Consider the following 24,617-nt stretch of genomic DNA (forward strand, 5'->3'; position numbering starts at 1 on the left):
TGAGAGGCATTATGCTAGCTGACAGTACGACAGGATGCCACAGAGAGACCCCCAAACATCTCGCCCACATAATGAGACAGGGCAGGAGCACTGGGGCTTCTTCATAAAGAGGAGGGGTGTTTATGTTGGGAGGAGCTATTGGAATGTGACAGTCCTGCGTGTATCCCACAGAGGACATTCTGGACCCCTCTGTCACTAAGTGTATCTGAAGGATGCCAGCTGCAGACAGAGGCTGACATACACAGATCAACTGGCTCATATCTGCCAGGCAGAATGAATTTATCACAAGACAGAGACAGACAACACAGCCCAACCATGAACATCAGATGGAAAAGGAACTTTAATTAAGTCTGTGTGTGTCTGTGGTGTGTATGTGACAGATAACAACCTCTGTTAGGCTTAAAAAAGGCTTGAGACAGAGATTCCACTTTGCACATATTTTTTTCCCCTTTTTCTCCCATATTCCCCTTTATGAACTCTGTAGCACTGCAATTCTATCCACTTTAAAAGTGCAGGCGCAGCACTTTACGTGCCTCACCAAAGTCTATTACTGTAAAGCACAACTACTGCTGGAGGCCTGTTTGTAGGTACAGTATACACAGATATATAGCCATCTTCATTCTCATCAAGTATCACTTAGGGATACACCATGTTTTCAATGAGCTAATGCGGTGTAACAACGGCTTTCAAACAGTGCCGTCTTTAGAGTAACTAACATACATCTAGAAGGAGACGGTCACTGCCATAAGAAACCAGATGAATCTTCATCTGTAACACTGGCTCCTGTATTCATTCAGGCTCATAAAATCAGCAGGTGAGTAAATTTTAGTGCAAATCTCTTGATTCTAGATTCTCTGTTTTTTAGTATTCCTCTTTGTGGGTATCTTACTGATCACTGTATCTCGCCACAATGTCTGTGACTGGGCTTCCTTTTGGAAGAGCAAGGGAAAGTGTGCACGCAGAGATGAGGGAGACTCCAATCCAATCTCATTTAGGCAGGAGAGGGCAGAGTGCCACCAGGAACCTCCACTCAGTTACACCTGAGGGGCCTCAGCTATGGAAGGAGGATATGCAGCTTTGCATACAAATTGCTGCCGGGAGCCATTCTCCTGCCCACCTTACACAGGGGTACAGAAACGCTGGTGCCTGATTAACATGAAGGGTATCAACTCTGCTCTGCAAACATGTGTTAAAGCTTGTGATTTTCTCTTTGAGAATTGTATCCATCGCGTGGGCTCGGGTGTCTAGAAACATAGACATGGCATTCCATGACATTTTATGCGATCCATGTGTCATAAAGCTGACATAAAGGTTGACATACAGCTTACTTGACGATGGATTGGCTGTCATAAACATTGATGGCACTACATAACAAATGATCCTAAATTTTCATGGCACTGTTGTGACATTGAACAATGTCGTCTCTGCAATCGAATCCGGAGCTCATTTTCCAAGCACTGACCTAAATCTTAGTAATGTCACTTCGACCAACATGTTATGATTGAATGACTCTGTGATCGTACGCTATTTGTCATAAGAAGTCATTATACAGCGTAAATATCATAATCAAACTGTTATTTGGGAAGCCTTTATCCATGCTTTGGGGTCTGAGGAAATCAACATTGTTCGGTGCCTTTGGGATCCAATTCTGCAGCATAACTGTACATTATGTTTTACTTTAAGACAAAGACACAATAGTCTTTTTGTTTTTGAAAAGGAAAATCTCCTCTCTTTCAAATTGTGCAACAACAGCCCTTTTGCTATTTTCCCTCAATAACCTTTTTGACATATGGTAATCAGTAAACACAAATCTATATTCTGTTGTGTCCCGAAACCTTTTCCAAATTGTTCTCAAATAATAGCCTTCTTTCGCTGAGAAAGATGACATTAGACATCTCAAAATAAGAAACTAAAGCAGTTTTTGTATGCCCTTCTTCTATTTGTTCATGTGCGTGTCTGTAAGCATGTGCATATGTGTATGTGTACCCACAGGACAGCCTAGAAACTTAGGGTGAGCCAAGGAGATTGGTAGATTGATCCCATCCTCATCCATATGCATGGCCAGACATCCTCTAGAACTCTTTTGCTTTTAATGATAACTGGTCCCATGCATTGTTTACTAAGATGACAGGTCTATTTTCCTCTGATTTATAGCACTGTGGCATTCAAGGAGATACTGTACTTATTACTTTAAATGCAGTATGCAAAAACAAGTCAAAGAGACAGGCAGAGGGAGGAAGAAGGGAGGGTGTGGACATAAATTAAGGGTCATTGTTTCCCTTCTGCTCCAGACCGAGCAGCTGTTTGTTGAGGTCTAGACAGAGAGTTGAGAGCCGATCACCTTAGGAGGTCATTGCTGCGCTCAGCCCTGACTCACTTGGCTGCCAGGACTCCAGTGGAGGTGGTGGCATTGTCAAACTACCCTGTCAACAACATCTCTATATTTTTTGTTTGTGTATTTGGGCAAGTGGCCGGGCTTCCTCTCTGGATACTTACATAATAACAGAGGAGGGAAACTCCCTCTGGTGGTTGAACAACAGCCTCCCACTCTTTACTGTGATGCAACATGGATCCATCTAGCCCTGACCCTTTCCATCCCCACCTCTGCTACCAAGCAATAGGAAGGAGAGAGTTAAAGAGAAGGAGGTGGGATGTCATTGTTTTGACGGATTTAGTTACAGTAGCACAAAGATCAATTATTCAGCAGAGGCATGCATGGTTGCAGGATTAATGGTGCATGCAGCAGATAAATCAACCATTGGTCTCGAACCTTTCAGGGAGAGGGGAAACAGTACAAGACAAACATAGAAACGTGTTTGACGTTGGCATTTTATATCCATCCTTTAGCATTAGTAACCTTGAGATTTCAGGATAGAATGGGAACGGAGAACACATCCTGCCACAAATAACCGTCCAGATTTTAGGATATAATGTCAAAAAATGTCCACATTATATCATCCTCAATGCCGATTTGGCTCAGAAGGACAGAAGTGTCTCTCCGTCCTCAGACTGTGGAAGGATATGAAAAAGGAGGGCTGTAGTTGCTGTTGAGAGATTGAAACGCTGCTATATATTACAACCTCTGGAGACCTGTCGGCACTCCAACTTACCACCACCACCACCCCCACCACCATCCCCGTGTCTGTCTCTGTCTCTCTCTCTCTCGTTTTCACTTTGACTTTGCTCAGGGTCCTTTTCCCTTTCTGTTTTACTGTTACATTTCACATCACACCCCCTTTTTGTATTCATGCAATGCATCTATCCATGTTCTTGTCTGGCTGGTTGTACTTGTATTTGTATATGTGTGCACACATCTCTCTACCTGATTGAATTTGCTACATTCAGACCCCCTCCTCCATCCTTGTCTGTTTTGGCTGCCAGGTTGTACCTGTCTGGTATTTCAGGTACGTTTTAGCCCATCTGAGTGTGCCTATAATTCCCTTCCTCTATTTGTCTGCCTCCTTTATCTGTCTGTCTCTTTTATCTGTCTGCTCCCTAGCTGCTGCCCCAGCCCAATACAGCCCTCGTGGCCTTTCTTCTCCTACAGTTGAAATCACATACCCTGGTCAGGCTTCTATCTTCAGACACTAAGCTTCACCCAGCCAGAATGTCAAATCATTTCAGTCTCAGTCATATTTTTTTTCTCAACATAATTGTTACAGTGGGACTCTCATTCTGGCCCTGCCACTATTTCAGATTTCTTCACTTTTCAGTTTTGTCCAGAGTGTTTCCAAGAGTTTGCATGAAGCCAAAGTTAACCATTGATGTCCAGATTAGAATTTCAGATAATTAAAAGCGGAGGGAATACGGATGCCTTTGGCCATATCAAAGGGCCTTCGCTCCGCAGAAAGACATTTTGCATATGAGAAATGGTGGAGGAGTGAATAAAGGAGGGAGGAAAAGGGGGAGGAAGTCAGGGAGCCATGCTAGAAGTGGGAGGATCAAAGGAGAGATGGTGGCAGAGTGCTGTCCCCTGCTGTGCAGCTCTGATAAAGACAGGTTAGCGCCACAGGTCTTCTCACTGAGAAGGAGCCAGGCACAAGGCCAGGGGAGATGCATGAACAAGCCAGCTTACAAACATCTCATAATAACTCAGGCAGAAGAAGCCCTCTGAATTAAAATGTCACTTTTCATTTGCTTTCCTTTCCCTCATTTTGGCTCACTGGCTGATTTTTTCCTTCGCTCTCATTCTCTTACGCACTCTCTCTTGTCTGCCTTACCTCACCCTCTTAACCAACCAGCTCCCCCACTCACCAGCCACACATAATATGGACCCCTTCCATTGCATTCCCCACTGTCTTCATCACAGGGCTGCCTTGGGGCTCGCAGGCCCTTCCATCTGCCTGCTGTGAATCTGCAGCTCTCCCTGTCTTTCTTTGCCTGTCTATCTGTCTGCTGTTGCAGTCCTCATTTCTCTGAATCTGAGCTCTCCCAACACATACACACACACAGTCACAATTATGATCACTGGCAAAGTAAAAAATTTTGCCTATTAGATCAATTACTCACCAATTACTATTACACAAAATAAATGGAATGTTTTGTCAGTGTTAAATGTGCCTCACAATGTCAGTGTGGTTATCTTTTTAGCTGATGGCTCTATAATATACTTCTGTTTTCAGTATGATGCTGTTGACCTTTATTTAAACCTGAAAGTGCCAAACTCAAGGGTATTTGCATTAGCAGAGAAACAACTTCATGTCAAGTGTTGTTATTATCATTTCAAATTCAGTTTGTTGGTTTATTATTAAAATTCCAGGGGATCTAACACAGTGGATATAACATAGGAGGCAGCCTATACAGTCAGAACAAGATTGCTGCTGGTTTTATAGCACCTCAATGATCGATGTCATTACTGTCTTTGTTCTCGATCCTTTTAATCCTGCTGCTGAGTCTGGCTGTCCAAATTAGGTGTGCTGCCTTCTGCAGGGACTAAAAAGGGGTGAAGAGACTATAGTTGTAAAGGAAGCACATAGAAGCTGATGAAGGTGGTTTCTATGCTCTGAAGTAGACCACCATCTTACCCAGAGTGTAGGGAATGGAGGGGGCAGCTATCAATCTTTAATTGGGCACTGTGGGCCATAATAAAAACTTGTCAAAGTATGGTGGAACAAAATGAGGGAGAATGAAAGAGACCTACTGAGTGATATGGAAGGCCAAAAAAACAACAAAAAACCCCGGTGAGCCTAGTGCGCTTTAATGCAGTGCATATTGGCAGGTGCCACTCTGCCTAATTTCACACCTCCGTAAACCAGTGTGCACACAGACGATCTTCCAAGTCCCCTCACTTCCTCCCTCTAGCTAACCCCATCTCAGTCTCTGCGCTTTAATGTATAATTGGTTGCATTGGTGTGTTTCTCCTTCCACGTGAGAAACAGCTGTGGCTTGGCCCTTGCAGAACCTTTTGTCTCCCTGAAAGCTGGAGGTGCATGCCTGTATGCTCCATGTCAGGCAAAATGTGCAGCTTAAGCACTAAATAGGAGTCTGGTGACAGTTAAGGAAGCACACGGGCCCGTCCCTTCCATCTGTTACACCAGCGTCGTTTGATGTCGACTGATTTGCTTGTTCTTTTGCCTCTGTCAGTTGTCCAGCCTGCTGGACTTTAGGCCAGTAGAGATGATGACAAAGGGTGAGCAGTTCAGCCAGCCGTGTGTGTACATATATGTGTGTTTGTATGTGACACAGTGGGACTTCCAGAGTTTGACACGAGGACATCCTGTGGCATCAGAGACAGAAACGAGTTCTGATTCTCGATGCTCTCCTGCGACCCTGTGTTGCTCCACAAACCTCTCCTTCCATCCTCACCCTCTTACCCCCCAACTTTCCTTCCTTCTCGTCCTTTACCCGACCCCCCCCCAATCCCTGTTCTTCCCTACTCACCCTTTCTCGCCCCTCCTTCCTGTAGTCTGTGTTTGTGTTGGGAAGATTAAGCTGCTCTGACAAAGCTGTGTTTACAAATATGCAGGCAGAGAAACAGGCCAAGCGACGCTGAATAGGAATAGAATACAAATTGCTTTTTTATCTCTCTTAGGGCCAGGGCGAGAGAAAATGTGTTTGCGATTGTTGCTCCTCCGCCTGTGAAGGATAAAGCCTCAGTACTGGGTTTGGGCTCCCTGTTAGCATTCATTCTATCCTCTCCTCTCTCTGTCTCTCTCTCGGTGTCTCTCTCTGTCCTCCCACTCCCTTTCTTCCCCCCATGCTCTTTCTCCTCTTTGTCTACTCCACACACTCTGTCTCTTTCTCCCCGGCAAAAAGATTTTTTCTTGCTGTTTCCTTGGTAATCATATCTCCTCTTCTCTCCTTTCTTCTCTCCTCCCTAACTCTCTCATGCCTCCTTGATCTGTGCTCCTCTCTCCCCTACATGTGCACTAGTCCCTCTCCTCTCACCTCATTCCCTTAATAATTTTCTCCATTCCTCTCCCCCCCTTCATGTTTTCATACACGCTGAATATTTTTCTCTGTCACTCACGCTCTCTGTCTTTCTCTCCATTCATCTATCCCCTTTTTTCTCCTTCACTCAGTAGGACTCGTGATTTACAGTCTGTCTCAGCTCTTCCTTGCTCACACCGGAGATATTAGAAATTTTGAGTGCCTATAGATCACAGCAGGGGGAGAAGGCGTGAGCCTCTGCTAATCAGCCCTAACAGAAGTGTGCAGCATTACAAATCTGGGCTCTCTCTTACAATCAGGCAGCATGTCTGGCTGGCATAACCCACAGCAGGGAATCAGAGGTCTGTGATGTCATCTTCAGCAGGTCTCCATTGTGTGTGCATTTAGGGGCAAACAGTGGGTTGGATGTTTGCTCTTATTAATGCAGAGGACACAGTCCCCTTTTCTATGCTGTGGTACTTTTATCCTTACCTCAGCTAACATAAGCGAAGGTTAATAGACGGTCACAGAGATTCAAACAATGCCATCTATGCTTAATAAGAGGCATCAGTCTCATACTGTGATTCTGCCATTAATTTGTTATTTAAATAAGGACATGTCAGCTTTTAAGGACATTGTTGAATTTGAGATCTGTTTTGCTTGTATGCTTGCTGCAGCTAAATCTTTACCTGTAATCTTCTTCAGCTTTTCCCTCAAGGTATATGTGAATATATATTCATGTTCTGGCTTAATATCTCTTTGGCCAGTCTCCAGCACATGCATTTGTGTTTGACTAAGCGCAATTGAGAGACAGGGTACGGGAAAGCCTTCTTAGACTCAGCTGTTTCCTACCCACTAAAAATGACAGCTAAAACGTGACCTCCAACCTCGTGTCTTTAAGCTGTGGCTTGATAACCTGGCTGCTGTATGCATTACTCCAGTTTTAATGGAATGAAGTGTCTGTCATCATTGAAAGGGCCAGGCATGTAATGCAAACAGTTCCTCATTACTCTTTTTGCTTTGTGACGTTTTTTCATTTCTATTCAACACCGGCAATCTCGAGGTCAGCTCAAAGGTTAGAGTGATAAGAAAGTGGTGTCTTGAGATAATGACTAGTTTCCATTTACCTTTTCACCTTTTACACATATACTTAGTATCCATTTGTAACCTGCCATCCCCCACGTTTGTATAATTTGCTAACCTCACGCAGACTTCTAACTAAAGCTATTTTGCTTTGTTAAGATGTTCTGGGTTCAAACAGAGATTTTGAGGACAGACCATTAGCACTTCAAAAACAAAGACATTACTTGAGGTACAGTTATAATTTAATATGTAATAGATCTCCAAAGTAAGGCCTCTTTCTGGAGAAAAGTCAGCCTAAGGGAGCGAAAAGATATGAAAAAAGAAAAACCGTGGAGAGAAAAGTGGACAGAGAAAGTTTGTTACCCTTGCATATGTAGGCTTCTTCTTATATTGTGGCTACTATAGAAACACAGTTTGACTTTTGAGAATCTGACAGAAGAGCTGCAAGGTTAACAGAACTTTCTTTTGTTGACAGCCATCAATGAGTTGACTGCTGTCGTAGGCTGAGGTCAAGGCAAGACGTCTGTTGGCTCTTTGTGAAATGTAAAAAAAAAAAAAAAAAACTGCCCAGTATATTCACTTGTCCAGTCATTTCACCTCTCTTTGTGTGAAAAGGTTTTCAGCATTTCTGTTTGGCTTACTTTAAGTGAATTGGCCTTTATCCAGTGCTGCAATCAGAAAATATATAGCTACAGTAACAAAACTGATCAGTCTTTGTTTATTTGATGTGTTTATATGTATGTTCCTCCATCTGCAGCATGACCGTGTCAACTGAAATGACACAGTAAGTGCAGACCTAAAGAGTTAAGTCATGGGCATTTACTACATCCCCCCTTTCTCTTTATATTGATATGTCAAGGCACTTACCATCTAAAAGGCAAAACCAGCAACTACCTATTTAAACACAAGCATGAATGTGAGTCTTTTACTGTAGATTTTATTTACTTAGCTAGCTCTGTTATAAAGAATTTCCCTTGATGATTCTATAAGATTTTTTTAAGGCTGGTCTGAATGTGTTCCACTAACACAAGCTGCATTTTCTTTATAACTGTACATAGAACGCAACTGGGAAAAACTGTATTTTGCCTCCTGTACGGGCAGTGCAGGTGTAACTTGATATACTTGTGTCTTTGTGTGTTGGAATGTGGTGGCATGCCGTAGGGCCCATGCCACCCCTCCATCCCATTAGCTGAGCCCAGCCCCTGCCTGTCTCTGCTTTAACCTTGGCCAGCAGGCTGGAGGAGAGGGAAAGTAATTCTAACCTTAAAAACCTGCTGATTAAAGCTAGTTTGGTGGAATTCGATTCCACTTAATACCTTTGGCTGTGAGCCCAGCTGGCTAGCATTAGCATCAACAGACACAGTGTCTTCAGTCAGGGAGACAGACGTGCATGAGCGTGAGCTTCCTCTCGCATGTGCGAAAGCGTGTCTATAAATCCTATATCCTCTCGTCTGTCTTTTTACCTCTATATTCTTCTTCCCGTCTCTGATCCTCTGATTTCTCCCCCAACTCGATATGTAATTCTTGTATTCCAACTTCACTGCCAAGGTTTTTCTCCGGAAAATGTCTTTCCTCGGTTTGGTCTTGAATTTCTAGTTTTCCTCAGCCTCAGGAATGAAGCTAGACAGAGTAAAGGTATTCAGTGTTGCAAGTGGTCAGGGGTTTCTCTCTAACTGCCTCAGTCCTGTTATTGTTTTTCTCTTGAACTTGATGTATAGCTGTGTTTACACGTCCAGCGTGGCTAATTAATTCTCCTCTTCGGGGCCTGTTTATCAACTGTTTGTGTTTATTTTACAATGAGTATGCTATTTTTAGAGACAGTCATTTCCATAACATTTTTCCAGAGCATCATTTGTTTTGCTTTGTTGAGGAATTTAGGTTTGTTTTCCATTTTTCTCCTCAGCTCAGGCGCAGTCTGCCAATTCATTTTGTAGCTCGCTCAGTTTTGACTGATTTAGAAGCAGCAGCTGGTCTAGTGGAGAAGACTGGAGAGATAAATCTAAGCCTCTTTTGATTTATTATGTATAATGTCTCATCAGCCGTTGCTAAGGTCTTCAGATGCACCGAAGAATTATACCGTTACATCTTTACAAGTTTTGGCTTATTTAAAGGCATATAAAGAAGAAAAACCTAATAAAGAAAACATAGCAGGGATAAAAAAAAAAAACCACTGCCATAGTGCCAGTGCCATACCAGAGCTCTGCATTTTCCCTCTCTCATTTCTTTAAGGGCATCTACTGTGTATTATGGGCATTCTGGGCATAGTGCCACCTTACCAGACACTATAGATAATTTGATTCCCACTGAACGATTGGGAGAGAGCAGAGCGGGGAGGCTGACTGTAAAGAAAGCAGGTGAAATGCAGAGCATTACGGTATCAGTCGAAAATGAGCTCATCCTCCAAACTGGAAGTGGCACTTTTCAGCCCTAAGTCATCTAATCACATCTGTATAGAGCCAGAAATCGTTGGTTGATCAATAGTCATCATGGATGCTGTCAATGGCCAGGGTAGTTTGAATTTTGCATGGTCCATGAATCTCTATTGAGTATGGATTTTGTGTTCCCTCCATGGATGGGGTTGTATAGTACTGCCTGATTGGCTGCAGTGTGAGCTCTATTTATGCTGTTGTGCCCCAGGCTGAATCACCTGCCCCAGGCATCCATATGAACAGACATATGCAAACATGCACACAAACAGAAGTACACACACACAAAATGATACATTCCCGCTAATGAAGCAGTGAGCCAGAAGTGGCTTCACTAGGTGGATATCCATGTCAACAACTGTTTAATAGTGCAAAGCAAGTCATTCAATACAGCCAGGCCTAAAAAAAATTACACAAAATCCAACAGTAGGTTATGCTCATCCGGAGCAATGATAGAGTATGTGCGAACAAATGGTGAGAAGGAAATATTAGAGGATACATGAGTCTTACATAAAAAGATAGAACAATTCTACTTGAAAGAGTTGGCCTGACGTGATAAAAGGGAGCTGGATGGAGGGAAGAAATCATAAACAACAGGGTTTTCTTTTATGAAAATGCCAGGCAAGTTATCCATGTACGTGCACATTCCTGTGTGCCACTAAGTGAATGTGTATGCATGTGCGCTCTTCACAGTGGGACTAACAATCCCACAGAAAGACAAATGTGTGGCAGCTTCTGACAGTAACACGTTTGCATCACGGCAGGAAAACAGCAAATTGCCAACATAAATAAGGTGCCACGCTCTGATTAGGACTGTCTTCACACATCATTATGGTCTAATGAGAGAGTTTCCCCTCTCTCTCAGTCTCTTTATAGCTGCATGTCTGCTTGCCGTATTGCCTTCACAGACTTTGCATTTTACTAGCTCCTCTCTAGCTGCGCTTGACACCTGTCAGACATGATGGATGAATGTAAGTGAGGTGTCGCCAGGGCAACAGGCAGGCCAGGGGCAGTGGTGGCCTCCAGAGGCAAGACAGGTAGCCAGTGGTGGCTCTGCTTTTATATCTGAAGGCTTTATTTAAGACAAACTGTCTGGCCTGATTGCCCCGTGTGAACTGCGGTCCTGCTCTACTTCAGATGACACCCCAATTGGGAGGGGTTTTAGGGGGCGAGGGGGTCGACGGGTGTTTGGGGAGGGGTTCAGTCCTATAATACCCTCTCATTGGGTCATGCCAGCATTTCATTGCCTTGGCCGCTTGCTTGAGTGACAACACCAAATGAATTTGCTGCATCAGTGTCTGACTTTGGAGGACACACGTCGCTGTAACTCTTTTTTCTTGCTGTCCGCAGTGACAGCACATGAATACATTATGGACACACTACTTGTGAATTCTTCTATAAACTGCTGTGTGTCATTCTTCCGCTGTGCCTCATATTCGCACACGACGCCACACTAATAATACATCCACATTTGCGTGGCCGTGTTTGTGAGCACGTATGCAATTATGTGGGGGGGGGGGGGGGGTTTTCGATGTTTTTGTATCAGTATGCAAACGCTCTTCAAAATTACACATTGGGAAACTTTACTTTTTATGCGAGGACATGTGTGTATGTGTCTATAATTATGGTTTAATTGCTTGCCCTGCGATGTGCTGTCATCTGTCACAGCTCAAAGACAGCAAATAATGGTTCTGCTGCCATCACTTTGTCACCCAGACACTCAGCATGCAGAAAGCAGCAGAAACACCAGTAACTGATATGCGTCTTGAATTACTGATAAGCGCTCAAGTATGATGAGCTTTGTGTGTATGGGCGTGCTCGTGCTCTCAACATTTTCTTGGTATGCCTTTGTATCGGGGTCTGTTGTGATTTCTTCTGTAAGTATGCATAAAGCTGTGTGCATGAGTGTCAAAGCCTGTGGTGTGTGAAAATGTATGATTCTGAGTGGGTGTCGTTTTGTGCTTGAGAACTCAATGTCTAATTTTGTGAGTTTGTGTGTGTGTGCAAATGTGTGTGTTTGTAAGAGTGAATTGGTGTTTATGTTGCAGTAGAGTAAGGGTTCGCAGGCTTATGGATGTGTGTGTGTGGGAAAATGTGTTTGATGCCTTGTGTATATCGGCAATGACAGGTGCAACAGTTGTGTTATGCTTTAAGCTGCTTGTTTGTCTGGCACGCTGCTTTGTGTGGTTGAGAAATGGAGTAAACAGAGGGAAAGGAAAGCAGCCTGGGGGCTAATTTATTCACTCCCCAGTCGCCCTAGTCACAGAGGCCTGTTGCACCGGCCCACCTGTCAATCCAGAGGAGCATACCATACCGTTATACCATCCAACTGTACACTGCCACACCACACTCTCAGTGGGCCAAGCGCTTTAGGCTATAGCAGTATTAACCATGATATATTAATAAACGCTCTGTAATCAGAATGAACAAGACAGCAAGTTTTGTTTTGTTTTTTGAGCGACATCCAGAAGTTTGCAATTTTCTGTGTGCTGTGAAAGTGCAAAGTATCAGTGCTGGCACTGAAATTTAAAGTCAAGCGTTACATAGACAGAAAGTTGGCATTTCTGTTTGTAAGCACCTTTCACAGAACTTTCAACACATGACTGTAGTGAAATGCATAAACAGTTTAATGCCATATAGACCAGTGTCCTTTGTTGCATCACTAATCTCTTGAAAAGTGTCCAAAGTAGAGTTTGTGACGTAAATGCTCACGAAACTGCACAGGAGAAATGTGCGAGACGATAGCTGTTGTAGTCGACTGTAGTAATGTGATGTTCAGTTCACTGTGGGTGTGGGAGGAAGTGTCTGCCCATTGCCAGCGTAGAGTAATGGATGGCAGAGCTATGGGAGTGGGAGGAGGCATACATCCTTTTTCAGACAGCTGTAATGGATGAGAGTACAGCAAAAAATAAGAACAGGAGGCAGTCTGCATGCATTCACCCTCTCAAACTCTCACATGCAGAGTTCAGTAGTATTGAAATGAGTTCACAAAAGATGTGAATGGAACAATGGAACACCTGGTGAAACAGTCGAGGCTAATTTGACTCTTGTTAATTGGTCATAAGACTCCTATGGGTGAACATTCTGGATATACGCAGCCTCACACATGAGTTTGTACTTGTGTGTGATGTATTTGTGTTTTAACTGTGTAATGTGCCTTTTTTTATCCATTTGCCCAGTCTGTGTCGCTGTACAGTGCTAGCTGTAATTAACAAGGCAGTTTGATGTTGGCAAGCTACTTTCTATATATACAGGCAAACTTCTTCTGTAGGCCATGCATAGTTAACCAGGTTAAACAAGACAAACACATAGCACACTTCAAGGTGCCTATTTATCATTAAATAATGTAGTCCTCTTTCTGCCCATTCACAGCTCCCCAGGAAACCTCCCTTTACTTACTCAACAAGTGTTGAATGATGATGCTGTACCTTCCTGTGAACATGTGCATATGTGCATGTGCACTTTGACTAACAGTGTATAAAGTCACCACAGCTGGTAGCTCTCCTAATTTCTCATCAAACATTTATACCAAAGAGGACTTGGATGAAGCTCAGCCCTCTCAGCCTTCTCCTCTGCCTTATTCCTCTGGGAACCAGGCTTCATGTCTAAAGAACAATCCATTTTACCCTTGCCTTTTCTAAATATTGTATCACACAAAATCACAGCCTGTGTCCTAGCTGGTGAGGGTTATGGAAGGAAGGAGTTTTGTAGATTTTTTTTGTTGCTGCTGTAAACAAGCAAAAGCCCTGCCATCCCTTTAGGTCACCTGGGAGCCACGGCCATGAGTCTCCCAGAGAAGGATTGGGAAGGAGTGGGGATGGAAGGAGGTTAAGTGCTGCCTTGCTGCTGTTCCTCAGTGCGTGGTGCTTCGTTGCGTTTGCCTCTGCTGCCGGCTGGTGAAAAATGTCTCCTGGCCCCTCTGCCAGATATCAGGATGCGTTAGCAGCCCCGCCTAGCTCTTTTCACTGTAACGAGCCCCCAGGCACAGTATTATCTGTTTACGATAAGGATATTAATAACACTGTGCTTTAGTTATGTGCAGGGTTGCCCCACGGGGTGATGGGGGGGTTGAAGTAAGAAGCACCTGAATCATTCTGTCAAAGGTACTTTCCAAGGAGGACAGGATATAAGTGGAAGAGAGGGAGAGGGAACCGGGGGAGAAGTCATATGGTTATGTAGGGACAGTGATGAAATGCTGGTTAACCCATCCAGTTTCTCCCATCAGCTCACTGTCTTTGTTTTCAAGAACAATAGCTTGGCCATCTGCCAGCAGGTCCTTGTGGGAGTTATCATACGGAGAGAAGAGGTCAGGGTTTCAAAGGTCACAGCTGCCATGGTTAGCTGAGAGGTCGGTCTATTTCCTGGACTTTACTGTTGTGTAATGTGCTCTTTTTGTCTCCCTTTTCTGTCTTTCTCTGCTACCTCACTTCTGTCCAGTGTCTATATGGCTGCTACGTCCACTCCTCCATCATCCCCACCTTCCACCGTAGGTGCTACTGGCTTCTCCAGGTAAGAACTCCCCTTTGCCTCTTTTACAGTTCACCACACTTTAGTTTACTGAAGACTCTAACTGCCAATTCACAAGAACTTGAATGAGTTGCGTGATATCACTTTCTATTTAACCGGAGCATTTTCTCGTGACAGCCAGCAGGGACACATCAACCTATCCCTCCACTACCCCCTCTCGGCCTTCTCTTTTCTCTTCCCAGCTTCCATTTTCCTTATCTTTCCCAGTCATTCACTTTTCTGATGGCATTGCCCATACACGCCGTCCAGCACGGCCGGTATCTCAGTCAGCTAAAAGCTTTGCCATCTCCCCTGTCTAACAGCTGCAGTGATGGGCAGTAAAAGCATGATGGAAGAGGTTCCCTGTACAGTATAGTGTGCTTATTGTGGGTCGTCAAGTCTGCAGGCTGAGAGTGGTTGTAAATAGTAGTCCTTTGATCACCTACCCAATACATCTCATCATTCTCGTTTAGCATGGCAGCTATTATTGTTGGAAGGTGTCTGATACAGCCATTCACACACCAACACAGACACACACACTGTTTTAAGGGAGCATAAAGCATACACACAGAGGAAAGGAGGTTGTGGAGACTGTGTCTGTTTGTCTGTCTGTCTATCGATCAATCCATCTCTGTGTACAAGAAGAAAAAAACATCTGTGGGATAAATATACTTTGGCTAATGTGCCTCAGTTTAAATTTAAATGTGTGTACTGACTAGACTGAGAAAACATCATCACGTGCCATCGAGCCAATATCCCTTCCTCCCACAAACCCTACAACCATCCCTCCCCTCCCACATAAAATGACTGATAGTAAAACAGGAGAGCAGACCAGTGGGGGCAAAAGACAAAAGAGGGAAAACTAGGCTGAAAAATTGCTTAAATACTCTGGGAATGCTTAAAATAATTTGAGCGTTCCCACAGTAAATAAAAGCGTTCACACAAAAACTGTTTGTTTTTCTATTGCTTTATGTTGGCAGTGTGTGTGACAGATGGAAATAATTACTCTAGCAGATAAAAACATGACTCCACCTTCCTATTGGGATTTGAGCAAGCAAACCCACTTTGGTTGACTTCAGCCTAAATAATCTGGTGTTCATCGGATTACTTGCGGTGACGACCACATACTGGAAGTCTTTCATATCGCACGCAATAACCCTCTCTGTTCTCTCATAATAACAGTTTATTTTACCCTGCACTGTCCCTCACAACACAAAATGAACATTAAGCAACTTTATTGAACTGCTCTGGCCTCTACTACCTCATCCATTGCACGGTGGTATGAGCAGCACCTCTTAAGGAAATCTTCAAGAAATCTTCAAATATTTTCTCTTACAGCTTTTTTTCAAATGTTTTGCTACATTTCATGAAACATTGATTAAAGTTCTGCACACTGAACATCAAAAACAGCTCAAAAATGCAGCAAACCACTGTAGTTATTTCACAAAAAGCTGTAACTCACCCAAGATGTTTAACTCAAAGTGTCAAGATGAAGTTATTGTGTCAATGAATAAGTCGTTGCCAGCAAAACGAGAGCTTCTTCTTTCAATTGTGCAAAAACAGTGTGGTCAAAATGTTTAGCTATCTCATTAGAATGACTGGAATTTCTTTGCTCATCTTATAATGTCACTGACATTGAAAGCCTACTGCACCAGTCTATTATTATTCTCATGATAACTGGCTGCTTTTGTGTCAGAGTGAATACTCTTCAGATGTTGATTTCAAGAGCACAAGGTTTTACATTCTACTTTGTGAACCAAGAGAGCACTTACATTTGCATATAATGTGAAGAAAAACAGTTTTCTTTTCCCACAACAGCCACACAAGACAGACCGGTGCAGTAAACATGCAGCTCTGCCATAGATTATCGATACCCAAAAAATAATAAAATAGTAAAATAATTATGGGATGAGTGGACGTCCTGTCATGCCCATCTCATTCACCTCCCACCAAATGCGGTGCCTTGCAGTGGATCAGAAGAAGTGCTGTGTGTACGTGTATTTCACCTTCCTATATTGTGTTTTCTTGTCTTCGCTACACTCTCACACATCCTTATTCCTCTTCCACTTCCACGGCAGCCCCAACAGTGTTCACAAATTGTTGTAACTCTGTTGTGCTCAAGCACTATAAATACAGTATGTTTTACAATACTCATACTAATGACTTGCTCCTGTGTACTCAGCAGAATTTGACATTTAGAGTGGCTATTCTGCATGTGATGAGCTACACAATGAAATGATATTAGCATATTTAGGGGATGGCCTCATGATGGACCCCACCTCTCGCCCACACTCTGCTGGGATAGACGCCAACTGTCACTTATGAATTTATTATATTTCCATATGCATATGCAAGTAGTTACTGGCTGTTGGTATGCTTTTTTTCATTTGTGTAATGGCTGAGATCCCCCCTTTGGCCATTTTAGTTTAAGTGATTGGGGACAAAACTCACAGTCCTTGTTCTATGCAAAAATACTTTAATATCAAAACAACAGAATCAAATCATCCAAACCTACATTGTTTTTGTCTTAAATCACCTTTGTGTGGTTCTACTGTTTCCATTGTGTAGTGGAGGGATAGTAAGAGGGGATTTCATACTGAAGACTGTATAACTTTGGAAGACACCACTTGATTTGACTAATTCAGACTGCTGAATCTTCAGATTTTGTTCAGCTGAATTTCAGAATGAATATTAGCACCGAAGGAGAACTGTGGATTTCATCTTCCATCACTGACAAGGAAATGCAGTAGTAAGGAATCTCTGTGGGGCCAGTTTAGAGAGGAAGAATTTTTCAGTGATGACAACACCCTTAACTTACATATGGGTATAATGGCATTGTTTTCAGACAGGCCTAGAATGTGAACATGCTCTTTTTTCTATCCTCTCTAGCCGAAGTCAATTTCAGAGCTAGAGGAGCATGACTCGAGGATGAAAAATAGTCACATTTCCAGGGAAAGTCAGGGGAAAGTTGCGCTTGACACATACACAACACAAGGACACATGCAGACTTTCAGAAACATGTACACACCGAACTGAAAGTGAATAACACAGAGCTGAGGTCAAACTGGGTCACTCGCTTTTCAAAACTGCAACCTTCATTTTAAACCTCGCTTTCTGCCAGCTACAAGATAGACGCACATAATCACTCATGAAATTTTGAGAAGTTCACTGACTCTTCCTTTCTTTCCTTTAACTGTAGAGCATCAGTTAAGAACAACTGGTTAGTGAATCCTTGGCCCCCATCTCTTACACTGCTCAGCAGTTCTTGTTACACCCACGGCTCGAGCTGCGTGTGTGCAGCTAACACATCCACTTGTTCAAAGGAAAAAGCACCTTCTGCTGCCAGATAAAAAGCATTTATTTACAAACGTGCATTTTCTTTGGCACTAAGCATTTCTGGAACCCCAGATTTACGTCTCTTTTCAGGCAGTTTATTGCAGACCATCTGGGCTGACAAGAAACCATAGTCACAGTGATACAGTGATACCAGAGGTAAAGGATTACACTTCAGGCCATATCTCTGCAGATGCAGATAGACCTTCAGCACCTCTGTCTTTTCTTGCCACTTTCATTCAGACAACTGACAGTCAGCCTGGTTACAGTCTCTTTCGTATTCTCTTTCTCTCTTTTTCCACCTTCCTCTAGTCTCTGAACTCTCTGTCCCTGACTCCCTGTGTACCATTTGCTGTGTCCATATGAGATTTGCAGGCAGTAGTCTGTCAACAGCAGAGCAGCAAGGAGACTGGAGCTCCCAGAGCGGCAACAGGGAAAGGTCACCAGTGAGTGAAAAATGTAAATATTCAGCCATCCAGCAGCCACAGTCACGGAGAGACAGGGATGAAAATAACTCCTATTACACACCACCGACAGGGAGGGAACACAGAGGACAGAGAGGGTAGAGACAGACTGTGAATGAGCGAGTGAGATGGACACAACTTTTAAAAAGTTGAGCTGAAAAAAACCACACTGCAGGGAGAGTTGGAGAAAAATATGCATTTAAAGATTTTAAGGAAGAAAAAACTATTGTAGTATAGAGCGAAAGAGGACAGTGTGTCAGTATTTTTGGATATGTGTGTAACAGTGCAAGAAATCCAGAAGGCGAGAAATGAGAATGACAGACGGAGTGAGGTTAGTGAAAGGTGTTTTAGGTAGGGGGTGGGGGGGTTAACCAGTGGGTGTGTGCCTCTTTATCCACTCTTTATCCACTCTTTATTGAGTCAAAGCCTGGGTAATGAGACAGGGGACAGGAATAAAGACCTGCGAGGGGGGTCTTCTCTCATTCCATTCATTTTCATTTGTTCTTTTCACCTCTCACTCTCAATCTGCTCATTCCTGCCACACTACCTCCACCTCTCTATGGCATTAGACCACTTAAGAATGTCTGGCCCATCCCCGCAAATGGCTGAGACTGAAGGAAAGTACCACCACAGTTATCTGGGGTTGCAAACAATGAATCCAAATTGCTGCTGAGACAGATAGCTGCTCAGAGCGGACTGTGTGGGTTTTTACTCCGAAAAAAGTTCCCATTTCAGTGGATTTGTTAAGAAAAATAAATAATATTAAAACTGGGCTCTGTGTGATACCGTGGTGTGTTTTCAACATTGCTAACAAAAAATAGGCGCACAATTCTCCATAAATATCCTGGGAATGTCTGGCCACTCTTTAAATGCTGTTAGTTTTTCACAAAAGTGTGCATAATTAGATAATTAGATACACCTTACACAGAGTCTTTCTAGGTACAACGTGTCATGGCACACACATACACACACTCAGTAACACAAAGGATCTTGCCTGTCCTGGTGGCACTGATTGATTCTATTGCTCCGTGTCCCCTTCTCTTGTTTAGTGCTAATCGAATGTAATTCCCTGCTTGTGCCTCTCCATCAAATCAGACAGTGGAGTTTGTGCTGGCCGGCGGGGGCACAGAGGTGGGGATAATTATGATATTAATACGGAGGGGGTCTGAGGGGAAACTTCATTTGTCCCGCTGCCTGCCACGAACACAGAGAGGGGTCAATAGCCTCTCCCGCTTTTCCTACTTTAAAGAGGAGGAGAGAGGAATGAGATAATGAAATGACTAGTAAGGCAGGAGGGAATGCTGACGACCTTGTTTCTTCACAGCTATCACTTTCTCTCTCTTACCTTCCTCAGCTTAGGCCACTCTGCTCTAGTCTCTGTCTCACATGAATACATTATTAATATCATCATTCACTGCAGTTACATTTTTCTTATTACATTAGTCCTTCAGAGTATAATGACTTTGGAACCACTTGAATTAGTGTTATGTAGGAAAATGAGTTGTCACTGTTGTCCCTGTGATCATTCCAGCACTATTAGAAAGTATTTCAGGTATTTTAATTTATGTAATAATTCAAAGGTTACCTAATTGGACAGCCAGAGTGATAACTTTGTGATTAAAGAGAACTCTTAGCGATGTAGGCTCTGTGGTGCTGTCCATGGTGCTGAATCCTACCCTCTTCTTCTTTTAATCTTTTCTAACTATTCAACACATCAGAGCCCCCCCCCCCGCCCCCCTTTTTTTTATACTCCCCCCCCCCTTTTGCTCTGTTGATGTATCAAAACCACTCGGTGCTTTTGAACTCCCAAGGTATTCACCTCCTATAACAAGCTCGCCAATCTCTTCAGATCAATACATCTGGGCCAGTTCTGTCAGCACATCATGTTCACGGGCCAACACCTACTCATCAGGCCTCATGCCTCATACTCAGCAGCAGTGAAGACAGAGGCCTTTTTTCCAACCTAGTTAACTGAATGGGAAATGTTGAGCAGCTCCTTTGCTGTGCTGATCCGTCGGTTGGTGTGTAAGCAGGATACAGTAGCTCCAGAGTGGACATGCCTGCAGGCTAAAGACAGACAGATGGATTCTTTATATCTACCAGAGTCTTCTATTCATTCGGATCAGTTTAGTTGCCTCTGCGTTGAGCACTGGGAGACAGGTGCCGGATTCGTAGTGGCTCAGGTGATGTGTGATGACGGAGCAGAGCTGTCAGGTCCAGATTCACATCAGATACGTCCAGACTACGCAAAGCTACATAATGAATATTTCACTGAGATAAATCATGGATGAGCCTGGGCATCGTTCTGTTGATTTCACTCAGAGGGTAGAGAGTCAGAAAAACCTGGTGAGGTTTTGACTGGCTGTCTACAACCTCAGGGCAAATGGAGGCAGTAAAAATATAATTGCCTTTAGCTATGCAGTCTGTTGTTTGTATCAAATGAAAATGCACCTCTACAGAGTATTAGCTCAGATTTATAGCATATGAATTTGACTGCAACACCTGACATTACTGTTCAATTCCAAACCTCAACGCCGGACTGGCAGGAGAACAGGTGGCAGAATGTGCTATGGGAGCGCACATCAGTGTCTGCACATGCTTGTCTTTCTTGGTATGTGTGTGTGTGTGTGTGTCTCTGTGCAACAGACTTTGCTACTCTGTTACTGCACTATGGTGGGAAACCATGGTGCTCTCGGCAGGATGCTGCTGCTGGCAGGCCCCTACTCTCGCAGCCATGAGGAGAACAGCTGCTTCACGAGCATGTCAGGGTGTGAGCCATGTCCCTGTGGCTCCCCTCATTTTCCTCACTTCTCCTCCTCCCGATGTGCAGTCACACAGACACAGTTCTTTTGACGCTAACCTTCTCTTTTTACAATACTCATAAACATTCAAATAAGTTTCTCCCCCTGCTATCAACTCTGCTTCTTGAACTCTGAGCACATCTGCTACTCCCTGTTTCTACTCAGTGAGAAAATAGTTCGAAGTTTGTCTCTGCCCAGAACAGTAACACTGGGGCTTCTGACCTCTAAACAAATTGAAGGTTATACTGGTGCTTAATTAATGGCCCCTACTGGAGCACAATCTCTCCATATGATGAAAGGGAGAAGTTGAGCTAAACCCTAGAGGCACCGGGCACCTCCTTTCCTCCTGGCAGACTGATCTGTTCCTCAGTGCCTGCGACCTTTTCTCTAGGCCCGTCGCCTAGCCCACCAGCACCGCCAATTATCACAAATCCCCCGCTGCATTTGTCTTGCCATTTTCACTCTGCAGCCAAAGAGGCGTGCGTGACCATAGACTCATGCAGCCTCCTAACCAGTCTGAATCCACACAGAGAAACAGAGGCCCACAACAGGTATGTGGTGCTTAAATAATTCAGTTATCCTGAAAGGTTAAGGCTCCGCCAGTAAGGCGAATTGACATTCATCTTGCTCAAGAGTCATGCACCCGATTTCGGATAAAGTACCCATCGACATGTTTACATTTCGAGACTTCAAGATTGATATTGACACCATTATTTTACGTTATTCTGCTCTGTTCACTGTCCATTGCGAGCTAAAACAACTACAAAGTACTGTCCTGCAACCAGAGCCGAAAGCAAATATCTGAGTCTGAGTTAGCGAGTGCAACAAACCCTGCTCCTGATTTGATAATATCCTCTGTTCCTCTGTAATGAACATTCTCTTCAGCAACCATTTGCTGCCTCTACCATATTAGATAATAAGAAATCCCTGGGAATTGTGTCACCAGGCAGTCTTATTTGTGTTTACTTTCTGCCTGTGCGTGTGAGAAAGCACAGAACATCAGTGGATTCACAATAAATCTGTGCTGGGCCTATCTCATGTCAAGCCATGCGTCTGCCTTTGTCACTTTGCAGGCTCAGGCGTGATGGCAGAAGTGTGCACGCATCTCCCAGCTTCCCAGAGAACACTGGTCACAGCTAATGACCAGAACTGTCTGATTTGTCCTGCCCTGATTACTCCTCTGAGCCCCAATTAGCCGTAGATGAGGGCTGACATCCCGACACGATCACTTGGACGTGTCATAGTGGGAAAGATGAGCCAGGGAAAGAAAGGAGAGAGGTAAGGGGGGGAAGACAGGGAAAGTGAATGTTACAAACAAAGAGTAGCAAGAGAAGTCAGCGTAAAAGGTCTGGTAGGGCCAGAGTCATTCATTCTGCATTCAGTCAGATATTGATCTCAATTCCCCTTTAACCAGCTACCACTCATCAATGTACAAACCAACAGCTCTGATTGCAATTTCTATAATTGGCAATTTTCATTGTAAAAATCAGTCTCTGTGAGAGTGTTAGCTGTATCTATTCTGAGACAGGTTGATTTCTCTGTGGGTTAGGGATGAAGAGACTAAGGACTGTTTGTGGAAAGGATATAAGACAAAGTATTAGGTCAGTGTGGTCGAATCAATTTACTAGCTAAAGTGAACACTGAAGTCCTGAGAGCCTCAACCATGTTTTATAATGAATTAAAAACAATGCAATTTCTTTTCCTAATTGTCAGTAACAAACTCTGTTATGAGCATTGCCATACAGTATCTGTTGCTTCCAATAAATATTCCTCTTCTTCTTTTCACTCCTGCCATCTTTCCCCGTCCCCTCTTTATTTTTGTGTCTTTATTTTTGTCTGCCACTGTGTCTCCCCAGGATTGCTGAGCTATTGCCCCTCTGCATGTTTTGAGAAAAATCTCTTTTTTTGGCCTCCACTCTCTCCCTCTCAGTAGGGGGCAGTGCAGAAGTAACTACAAGGGCATATAAGCCTTCAGAGTCAAACCAGACTTCTTTTAGTCTTTTTTGATCTGAGTAGATGTCGTATTGAACACATATGCACACACACACACACCCTTCAATGGAACGGCTCTGCTCCTATCCCTGTCTGCTCTCCCATCTCAAAACACACCCACGCAAACCTGAGAAGACACAGAGAATGAGAGGAGGAGGAGGGAAGAAGAGGACGACGAAAGCAAATTGCGGAAGGGAAAGAGAGGCGCAATGGCAGGAGGGGAAGAAACAAGAGGTGGGAGGGGTGGCGGTGCTTTGAGAATGGGGATTAGAGTTAGGAGATTAGAGGTAGAAGATGATATCATTTGGTAGAGATGAGCGGGAGCAAACGAGCAGTGCAAATCACCTAACGTTAACGAGCTGCCTCATAAATTACTTCAGCCAAGTGTATGCTTCAAGCTGAATCTGGAGAGGGCTGCATAGTGCAAAGGAGGCATATTGCATGTACTAGTCCCTTCCAATACATAGAGGTGTTTTTTTTCCACACAACCCATAGTCAAATCTTGGCTTCCTGGTTTAAGTCAGACTGTGTATCCATTATGTGGCATCCAAACCATCATACAACTTCCATGATATTACTTTATCGTGATCTTTGTGGTTGTTTGTCCTTCAGGCAGTCCACACATAACGTGTGTTGATTCTGTTCTTGTGAACGTTATATATCAGGGATGCCTTAAAGAATGCTAAAACGTTCACTAGGTCGAGATCAGATAGTGGTGATCAAAACTTAGGTCAGTGTCACTGTGATTTCATATCGGTCCTATTTTTGGTAACGCAAATATCAATGTCTAGATAGAGCTCAAGAATGCATGCACTAACTTTGACTTCTTCACAAAGACATCATAATTCTCTGCTTAAAACAGGAGAACATCGCAGCTCGGGAGCATGAGACTATGAGATCAGTGTAAACACAGGGTTTCAGTGTTTAGTGACTTGTCTTTTAGGAATAAGTCCACTTTCTTCACTTTCACTCTCTGGAAGACAACCAGGACAGCTGGCCTTCTGTCCCTGCACCACAAGTTCATTATTTTGCTGATACAGAGCTTCAGGTGAATGTCCTTGCATCATTTGGTGAAGCTCTTTATCAGCCTTTTTCACCCTATAAGCATATCCTCCACCATAGCAAGTTTTATACTGGAATCATATATGTCAGTGATACCCAAATAAAATAAATTAAACACTTTATGTTATCTAAGTTTCACATATGGGTTTGAGCAGATATTATGTAAACTGCATAATACTTGATCAGCATAGGAATGTGACCACAACGTAATTTTAGTGTTCAAATTCCTTAAATCAAGTCATTTGACATGAAAATGTATATAAACCTGCATTTTTGTCCTTAAGAGAAGGAAGACAGGCAGAGTAGGGATATAGATGGATGACAACGACTTTTTCTGTTGTCATGTTATTAGGGGGGGGGTGAGGTTGTGTAGGTTAGAGGGGGAAATATACATTTCTATTTTAGCCAGGAACCCAGCAACAGCAGAATGACTTTCACTGGCTCGATTCTAAATATTACATGACTTCCTGACGGCAGTGTGCTGTCTGAGGCTCTGTTTGGCCTGGTATTAAACTGTCCGGATAAATCAGCCATTTACAAAACTCTATGCCTCTATCCAAAGTACTGTTTCTTCCCTCTTG

The 24,617-nt window shown here is 43.5% G+C and overlaps 1 protein-coding gene across 9 annotated transcripts in view; it reads left to right on the forward strand.

The window, feature by feature from the left end:
• The window catches only part of camta1a (calmodulin binding transcription activator 1a), a 280,413-nt gene that overhangs the window by 203,678 nt on the left and 52,118 nt on the right, over nt 1–24,617 (forward strand). For all 9 annotated transcript variants that reach the window (XM_084917184.1, XM_084917178.1, XM_084917180.1 and 6 more), the window contains one exon: nt 14,316–14,387. In XM_084917184.1, the coding sequence (XP_084773310.1) occupies nt 14,316–14,387 (72 nt within the window). The remainder of the gene's footprint in view (nt 1–14,315; nt 14,388–24,617) is intronic.

This window comes from Perissodus microlepis, chromosome 20, assembly GCF_051167445.1.
Source record: "Perissodus microlepis isolate ML-2025 ecotype Zambia chromosome 20, ASM5116744v1, whole genome shotgun sequence".
Taxonomy (NCBI): domain Eukaryota; kingdom Metazoa; phylum Chordata; class Actinopteri; order Cichliformes; family Cichlidae; genus Perissodus; species Perissodus microlepis.